Below are 9,964 nucleotides of genomic sequence, written 5' to 3' on the forward strand. Positions count from 1 at the left end.
ATCAAGGCCTGGTATTGCCTTTACGGTTGGTTTGGTGGGTTTTGGATGTAAGGATGAAAAAATGGGGACTTTGGGACGACGAACAAGAGTGTGTGAAAGAGCGAAACAGAGAAAAGCAAAAGATAGAGACGAAAGCAGAAACTTGTTGGCGTTCGCTTTACGACATGAATAATATATAAGGAGAATAATTTTCCAATTAGAAATTCAAAAACAAGTTTTTTTTTGTTCAGCCGCCATCGATGCCGGTGGTAAGGCTATCCGAATGGTGCATTTATTTGGGTGGTAAAAGGAAATTTTTTTGCTCAGTAATGAACTGAGTTCTTTGGGGCAGGAATTCAAGCTTACTGCAAGGTTTATTATCGGTGCTCGGAGAGTGAGGTAATAAATTCGATCACCTGGTGTGCACAAATCAGTAATTGGTGAAAACTTTTGATTCCTGTGCTTTGGGGCAACTTGAATGTAAAAACATTCAAGAGTTTATCTACACTCCACTTGTCACCAAGGATTCTGATTAAAGTGCTTAGGTGATTTACTTGATCCACAGGTATACTACGAATAATTTCAAAACTGCTGTGTGTTGTGTTTATATGTCTTTGGACATTCATTCTAGCATTAAAGACTGTTTATTTTATAAAGCAAAAGCAAAGCCCTGGTACTACTTTCCGATTCGGAACTTGACCTTCTGTTTATTTATACACAGACTTCGCAGCCTACTTTTTGGTGCATAGGACAATTACGGGCTAGCGCTACGATCCTACTGACGCTAACAGTCTCTCCCGAGCCAAGACTCGAACCTATGACGACTGGCTTGTTAGGCTAGCATCGTACCTCGAAACCATCTGGGTGATTTTATAAAGAGGACATTTATTTTTGATAAGAAACTGTCGTTTCTTTTCGAAGAAGTTGCAGTATATGTAAATTTTGAAAAGCGATAATAAACAAGAACTGAGGAATCTGACTTAGGCTTGAAAAAATATACCTTATCCGAACCCACAATCTCCTTGTCTCCTGAATGGTTAAAATCGAAGCATGGGTATTAGTATTTCACTGTTGAAACTTGATCTTTCTGTTTATTCGACGCAAATTTTGCAGCCAAATACGTGGTTAAAAGCGAAGAACAGAGATGCCAGATGTTTTTGAAAAATGTCTGCAACTGCTCGAAAAACCAAAAAAAATCTGTTTGAAATCTGACAAATATCTATCCGTGATTCGAAAAAAAATCACTTACGCAGGCAAAAGTTTGCGAAAATCTGCACACATTTCAAGAAAGTCTGCGTAAATATCAGGAGACTCTGACAAAAAAATGATTACAAGCGTGCTTTTATTTCTCCGGTAACAGCAGTACAACTAGTTGTCGTCATGTTGCTCGGTTTGGGGCTGTATTTCGCCAGTACCCCGAACGTCTCATCACCCGCAAGTCTCTTCGAGCTGGTCGAGCCATCGTGCACGCTGCGCCCCTCTATTTCTGGTGCCGGCAGGGTTGCTGAAGAGAAGTGATTTCAAAGGGTTGTCGTCCGGCATCCTTACGACCTGACCGGCTCACCGCAACCTATTGACATTCGCCAGGTGTGCAATGGGGTTTTCTTCAAGTGGCGCTTGCAGCTGGTGGTTCAAGTACCGTCGCCATTCTCCGTCGTCCGTCTGTACTCCACCGTAGATAGTTCGTAGCACTTTCCGTTCGAAAACTCCAAGAAGCGTTGTTGTCTCGATTCCGGAGAGGACCGGTTTTATCAGAGTTTTGTACAGCATAAACTTCGTGAATCGTCGCACTGGACTTGATCGAAGTGTTTTCCGGAGTGAAAAGTGGGCACGATTTCCAGCCTGGATGCGTATCTGGATCTCTTTGCTGGTGTTATTGTCGGCGGTCACCAGTGACCCCAAATACACAAACTCGTTGACCACCTCAAGCTCATCGCCATATACAAAGACTTGATTTGGGAGGATGATGTTGTTCTCCTTGGAGCCTCCCACTCCAGAATATATTCGAGGACATGACGTGTTCACCTATACAGACACCTCTTGCATTTCCTTTTAATCACATACCCCGGGATTGCAAGGGTGTACTCTCAAATTGCGAATATCTCAAAAACGGTTAGATTTACCGCAAAACGAACAAAATTTACGTCCTGAAGGGTCTCAAAACCATATTACTTATATGTATCAAATTTGACCTTTAGGCCCTCTGCGCCACCTCTAGAGCCTAGACCCTAATGAAATTCAACCAATTTTTATATGTTACTTATTGAACCCCAAGGAGGTCTTTTGCCTGGGAAAACGGGTCAGGCAAACATTTTCGAAAAAGGGCTCCACCCTACTGTCGCAGGCGTGTGACGGCGCCATACCTTGGTGCTGTCAGTCCGGAATTGGAAGGCCACCGGCATACTGATAGCCCGAGGCAATAGCTGATGTCCGCAGTGCCTGCCGATTTTAATAGACTCTGTGCCAGTGCGCCAAACCCGTGGGGTGACCTACAGGATTGTAATGGCAAAGGCTAGAGGTAAGTCAGCCTTGGCAAGAATAGTCACTCGTGGTGTTAGAAGCTAGCCAAAAAGACGACCATAAAGCTAACCCTGGATTTTTCAGGGTAGTCATGCAAAAATGCATAGACGACTGCTTCTTCTCGGACAAGTGGAAGCGACTGAGACTGGTATTACTGTCGAAGACCGGGAAACTTCCAGGAGGGTAATCCTCCTACGATGGTTGCTGATCCCTCCGTCACCATGACGGCGGAGCATGAAAAAAGGGGCATTTGCTATTGCGCAATCATCATACTAGATGTGAGAAATGCGTTCGATAGTCTCTGCTGGAAGTCTATAGCCTATGCGATGCGGAGTCTTAGAGTGATGGTGCCACTGTAAAAGATTCTAGAAAGTTACTTCCAAAATCAAGGGCTGCTGAACACACATGAGGGTCACAAATGCGTTCCAATGACCGCAGATGTACCGCAAGTTTTCATCCTGGGTCCGGAATCGTGGAGTGCCATGTATAACGGTGTTGAAAGTGAAGCTCTTTCCTGGGGCGGTGATTGTGGGATTTGCAGACGACATAACTCTCGAGGTCTGTGGCAAGTCACGTAACGAGGTCGAGTTGAATCTTCAATGACCAGGTTGCAACGGGAATGGTCCAATTTTACTAAAGGTAGATGGACAATTCGACTCATCCCGGCGATATCATGAAAAAGATAGCATTCCTCTGACACTGATCCTGTTAGGCCATGGCTGCTTCTTATTTTTTGTTCAGTCCAAGGCTGCTTATTTTTTGTTTAGTCCAAGTTTTTTTAAGTTGAGTGTGGATATGTGGGGTTCGCAACCTTGGTGAATCCTTACAGAGAGAAGTCAGTGACAGCGGGTTTTGAAGCAAACGAAAACAACAAGCCAAAGTTGTAGTATTGCAGCTTGCCACAGAATACACGTTAGATTGATCTCTAGCGTCAATAGAATTGCTAATGTTTTCCACAGTCAACTTTAAGACTTGGATAATACAACAATTCATAGAAACGATATTAAAGTCGACTACGAACAGCGTTTTAATGGTTCTCTACAAGCGCCGTTTTGTTGTAGGCTAATAATGCTTCGCAAAGAATTGTAATGTTACTATATCATATGTTATTTACACTTAATTGCTGCTAAATAAGTTTATACTTTCAGTGCGTGGATTTTTTAATAAGGAAATTTTCGAACATAATTTTCTTTACTTAACACAACTGATCGCAGGTTTGCGATGTGATTGTTTGTGGTTGTATACACATGCTTAGAAGAGAACAATAACTCGTTATATCGTAACAAGTATTTTGCAAATAACTAACTACACTCATGAGCTTTATCGACAAACTTACCGTTTTGATGTTCTGCTATATTGGTGTAGTAAACCGGCGCAACGCATGCCTCCGTAGGACTGGTGGGTCCACTGTTCTCCTCCATTCGCTGTATCACTCCTCCTCCTGCTCCGGACATTCCACTTCCTCCGCCGGCAGTGATCCCGGTGCCATCAGCTCCAATCACATTTCCTATCGCCCCGGGACCACCACTGATCACACTCACACTATTCAGTATAATTACATTTCCGGCCGAAGCCGGGCTGGGACTGCAGATCACTCCCCCTGGGCTAACCAGTGGACTGCCGCCCTTGCCAGCAGCGCTGCTATGCTTCACAATCACATTTCCCACTTCCGTTGTGCTGCTTCCGTTGCTGCTGCTGGTCCCGCTGATAATTGTAACATGGCCACTGCCGTTTCCAACCCCACCACTACTAACACTACCGTTTGGTTGGCTGGGTAGCAACCCATTAGTAGCGAGCCGACCGTAGGGAATTACTCTGCCGGTATCCTTGTCGTTCCCTAGCCCACTTTGCTTTTTTACGATGTAGCAACGGGGCATGTTTGGATTGATCCGAACTAATAATGTTATTTATTTCTGGAAGGAACCCGTGAACCTCTCGCACCTCTTGCACCACTGGTACCAAGCTGCTAGACTAATAAATCGATAAAAATAAAAGTTCTTCTTGCCGCTGGGGCTCTGGTTGCCTTTTCTGGCGCCTGCCAGGAAAGAGGAAAGCGGCAAACGATTCGGAAAAACAACACACTTGTTGGATTTATGAAATATGTTTTAATGGCCCTCTCTTTCTCCGGATAGAATCACGAATCCCAGCTGGGATCTGGTTGGGTGGGGGCTTAGAGACTCAGATCGCTTGCCTGTTGTGGCAAGTTTCGCGTTTGAACGACTGTTTTTCCTCCCACTACACCAAGCGACAGGCTAGCGATGGTGGATCACATGTGCATCAGAGCGGATCTATCTTTGAAGGGACTGCGAAGAGAATACAAGAGCAGGTGGCTTCGCGTCCCACTGGTTTCACTTACTTTTGGTCCGACTGAGTTGTTGATTTTTCCTGGTGTGTAATGTTTGTATTTTCAGTGTCGTCAGGCCTGCCGCTGGTTTGATTGTGTGTGTGAGAGAGTTTCGGGCTTCTGGTGTTTAGGGTAGATTTGCTCGATTTTTTGGTCGAGTAGGTGCTGCTCTTTCCTGGGTTGTCTCGATTGGATTGTGGATGGGGTGAGAGGTCAATGATAGCGGCCAGCAATATAGGTGAGTCAGTGTGTATATTTATGTGCTTAGAAAAAAAAACAATCGTATAACACTTGTTGTTATGGGGTAGTTTTGGACGAGTTTCTTACTTGCTTCACATCAGCAGTTAGCGCTATGTCGTTGTTTCTGTTTGCGGGTGGGAGGAAATTGCTGTTTACGTGAGTTGTTGTGCAGCGGTATTGATTTATCCTTATTTGGTTTATTTTTTTATAGTTTGCTGTATAAAATATTCATTGCTCTATATCGTAATTGTACATTAGGAAGAGGGAATTAGATTCCAAATTGCTAGATTTTAACTTTGCTTTTGTTTCACAGGACAGTTATTGCTTTCGTTGTATTTTCCAATAATTAATTGCATTTTTAACTGTTCGTTCTAGGTTTCAAATCACATTTAAAATGGATCTCTGTTTCAGGAGTTTGCTAATATATGTATGTAATAATTACAACCTGATGCAACAAGTAGCCGAAATAGAGTGCCATCCACTTCGGGTTGGGAGACAGGTAAAGGAGCGGGTGGTTTTCTGCATGATTCCCTCGAACGGATGTCCGGGGTGGACAGGTCCGGTCCAACAGGTGCGGTTTCAGCAGGTGTTTGTTATCTACGTATAAGCACAATTTTCTTGCTTGCTATGCTTTGTCAGTTTTGGTAGTTTAGTTCAAGTAAAAATTACACAACACTTTCAAAGAACACTGGAAAAAGTAAACTCGTTCTGATACTGCTGTAACAATAAAACTGAAAATACCAACGTCTATTGGAGTTCACTGAGTTCAAATGTACATATTTTGACAACGATACAAAGTTAGAGCAGACTTTAATCTACTCACCGGCCCCGTTCGTTGATTTGGACACTTTTCAACAATTTTCAGCTTGGAATTAAAAAAGCACTGAACCGGGCCCGGCGGCCATGCTGGTAAACTCGAATTTTCATAGCATTTTTCACTACGCACTAGCACCATCGAAATAATAGCTTTCGGACTTTTTCTCACTAATACAACCAAATATATCCTTTCGGGTTGTACTTGAATCTCCTCTAACAAGTTGTTGGTTGCTCGAACAGGTTTTCACAGTTCGGCTCATCACATCCACCACCACCATGATAATAAAAGCATTCGCCGTCCGAGAGCCATTTTCTAGTAGCTCGATTTTTCCCGCATTCAGCTCCCAGAAAGCGCCACTTTTGGAAATCACTTTTTGCCACTTTTCACATCCGAAACTTACTAGAATTTGAAAAATGTTTGTTCACGACGCGATTTCCACACAGTCGGTGGGTGAAAAAGTGCTTCTTGCGAGAAAGAACGGAAAAAACGGTCGGAACCGAGAACTTAGAGGAACAGGAAGCACACAGCGCTCACAGAGGAAAGAAAACACACAGTGGCTAATGCTGGCGACAACCTGCCCGTCGTCAACCGAATGTTATTCTGTCGTAAATGAACCTCGACTCCCATCTCGCTTTTATCCTATGTGCAAGAATAGCGCCAACATATTGTGCACCCTAAACACGGGGACGAAAGGACACTCATCATCGATTCGAGCAGTTACCACTCCCTTGCATACGTTTGTACAGCGACGAGTTTTCACTGAACACAAGGGGTGAAGAAAATTCATCCATGAAAACATCAAACAAGTGGTAGTGACGGTTCGTACAGGTTGTTCATTGACGAACGCGCATGACCGGCAAAATAGGAACGTGGGTAACACAACATTCAAACATACGATTTGTACGACGGAAGGCTTTTCACTCTTGGCAGGCGATTGCGAGAATTTTACTAATAGGTATGTTTGGTTTGGCTATAAATGCCAGGGGGATCAATGCCCAACGATGACGTCTAGCTGCGATCTAATCATTGGGGTTGGTTTTCGTTTGTTTTTTCATTTCATAGGTCATAATCCCGAAAGTAAATGTAGATCTAAAAAATCTGCGTTCTTAAATTTAGTTTGGTGTTTTTATATTTCCTCTATATGTTATATGTTATATCTGTAATGTATCAAAAATATCTGAATAATTAAATCAAAAAAGTGTAGAAGATTTCTTGCATTCGATTCGTTTTTTTCTAATTTCAAAGGAAAGCAAAACCTTGGTGCAACTCGACCTTTTGTTTTATTATACACAGACTTCGCAGCCATTTACGTACAAGACAATTGCGAAGCTAGCGCTACGATCCTACTGACACTAACAGTCTTTTCCGAGCCGGAACTCGAACATACAACGACCGGCTTGTTAAGCCCAGCATCGTACCTCGAGACCAGCTGGGAAATAGATATTTATTCTCATTCTAGAGTTTTTAATTTTCGTATTCTATTACTAATCTCGGCAACTATTATTTCATTCTGTTGAACTATGAACTAGATTCTTTATCTAAATATATAAATTAGGGAGAGAAACAGAAATGTGCGAACCTCCATAACTTGGCAATGGATTTTCCGTCAAAATTTCAGTCGTTTGTTTACCAGTTGACAACTACTGCTAATAATTCAATAAAACGAGAATCATAGTTTATTGTACGGAAAAAATTAAAACGAGTTTTGCTTACTAATTACAAGATCAAGATCAGGAATTGCGGTGGCTGTTGCATCTTCAGGGTTTGCAGCACCATTACTAGAAGGTGGTTGTAGAGCTCATTCCGCGTTCAAGCTGCCGTTAAATCTCCAGCTGACTGATGAACCAGCATGTAATATTCCTAAGAATTCAGTAATAGCGAAAGTGTTGCAGAATTGTAAGCTGATCATTTGGGACGAATGCACAATGGCAAACAAACGGGAATTTGAGACACTTGATCGAACAATGAATGATTTACGAAGCAATACAAGACATTTTGAAGAAGCAATGATTTTGTTGGCTGGTGATTTGCCATTCATTTTACTCATTCAATTATAGAAATCACATCCCTGTAACTAACTTTCAGGTGATTTTGGACAAACGCTTTCTGTCATTCCTCGATCAACGGCAACAGATGAAATCAACGCTGCAGTTGACGACCAATATGCGAGTAATGCTGCAAAACCAATCCAATCGCACTGGTGTTCTCGAATCAATTATTAGCTATTGGTGATGGAAAAATACCACATGATGTTTCTAACGGCTTGATCACATTCCCACAGAATTTCTGCCATTTTACAACGACGAAAGAGGAACTTATTTCGAATGTTTCCCAAAACATCATCCAAAATAATATAAATTCGATGATTTGAATTTTGCAATTTAGTATGCGATTCCTGAACAATTATCTATATTCAAATCAGTAGATTGTGTGACAAATTCTGAAAACTACCAATAATACAACGGAGTTCCTGCTTTTGTTAGATTTGCCAGGAAAGCCACCGCAAAATTTACAATTGAAGATTGATTCAGTTATCATCATGCTCAGGAATCTCAATCCACCGAAATTATGCAACGGAACAATACTGGGAGTGAAGCAGGTCAAAAATAATTTAAGACAAGGAACAATACTTAAAGGAAAATTCAACGACGAGGAAGTGCTGATATCGAGAATTCCTCTAATTTTTACAGATTGTCCAATCGAGTTCAAACATATACAATTTCCTGTACGCCTTGCATTCGATATGACCATCAACAAAGTACAAGGGTAATCTTTGGAAGTGTGAGACATGCTCGCGCACATGCTCATTTAGGCACCAGACAACAAGGCGAAAAACTGCTTCAGATGTGAATTCTTTAAATAACTGCAATCACATACTTATATATACTTATATATACTTATATATACATACTTATATATACTTATATATCACATACTTATATATAAAATATTTCGTCAAATGAAATTAGAAATTACCAATCAACGGAATGTGTTTCTTATATATATATATATATATATATATATATATATATATATATATATATATATATATATATATATATATATATATATATATATATATATATATATATATATATATATATATATATATATATATATATATATATATTTTTTTTTTTTGTTTGTTTCAGGTGGAGGGGAAATTTGCATCCAAACCCCTGAGGTGACCAACCTCAGGGAGTGTGGGGTTGGTTTGAATCAGTGACCGGACCCACTAAAACCCCTCCAGTCTCCAGCCCATAATACTCCCCGGGACCACCGCTAGGTATTGCTTCGGGGAGCGGCTTTTGTGCTCTGTGCACCCTCTTGGTTCTATAGATCTCTTTGCTAACTTAGCTAACTAACCTGGAGACTGGCCGTTAGCTAACACTGGCGTGTCGGTGGTCAACCTGTCGCCTGTTTTGCAATTCTAAAACTATTTGAGAGGCGGCTGTACAAACCGCCCTCCAAATGTTTGGGTCTTTACACATCCTCCGAACTAGGTTGTCCGGAGTGGTGTCTGGCCCGCTCACTACCATCATGTCGCTCCGCGCATGCACAAAACGAGGGCACACGAAGAAGACATGCTCAGCAGTTTCTTCCGCATCCGCGCACTCGGGACACATGGGGGACCCCGCATGCCCGAATCTGTGTAGATACTGCCTGAAGCAACCATGACCTGACAGAATCTGTGTCAAGTGGAAGTTAACTTCTCCATGGCGCCTCCCGACCCATCCGGATACGTCCGGAATAAGTCGATGCGTCCATCTACCCTTTGCGGAATTGGACCATTCCTGCTGCCATCTGATCATCGAGAATGACCTTCTGGTGCCTCGTATACCCCTTGTGTCACGTTGATCGAAGCATTCTACGTCCTCCTTAATGGCTATGCTGATAGGCATCATGCCGGACAGGACGCAGATTGCGTCGTATGACACTGTACGGTACGCGCTCACAACCCTCAGGCACATGAGCCTGTAGGTACTTTCCAGTTTTCGACGATGACTGTTGGTACCTAACGCTTTGGACCACGTTGGCCCACCATACCTAAGTATGGACGAAAC

The 9,964-nt window shown here is 42.3% G+C and overlaps 1 protein-coding gene across 2 annotated transcripts in view; it reads right to left on the reverse strand.

Moving 5' to 3' along the window:
- LOC129726125 (protein sister of odd and bowel-like) overlaps positions 1-6,463 on the reverse strand; it is a 107,229-nt gene extending 100,766 nt beyond the window's left edge. Inside the window, exons 1-2 of one of the 2 annotated variants that reach the window (XM_055682777.1) lie at positions 5,907-6,463; positions 3,836-5,771 (exon numbers count right to left, since the gene is read on the reverse strand). In XM_055682777.1, the coding sequence (XP_055538752.1) occupies positions 3,836-4,376 (541 nt within the window). In that variant the 5' untranslated portion in view covers positions 4,377-5,771; positions 5,907-6,463. Of the gene's footprint in view, positions 1-3,835; positions 5,772-5,906 lie in introns of those variants that run through there. The other variant, XM_055682778.1, reaches the window with a different exon arrangement.
- Positions 6,464-9,964: the final 3,501 nt, after the last annotated feature.

The sequence above is a fragment of the Wyeomyia smithii genome, chromosome 2, assembly GCF_029784165.1.
Source record: "Wyeomyia smithii strain HCP4-BCI-WySm-NY-G18 chromosome 2, ASM2978416v1, whole genome shotgun sequence".
In the NCBI taxonomy this organism is placed as follows: Eukaryota; Metazoa; Arthropoda; class Insecta; order Diptera; family Culicidae; genus Wyeomyia; species Wyeomyia smithii.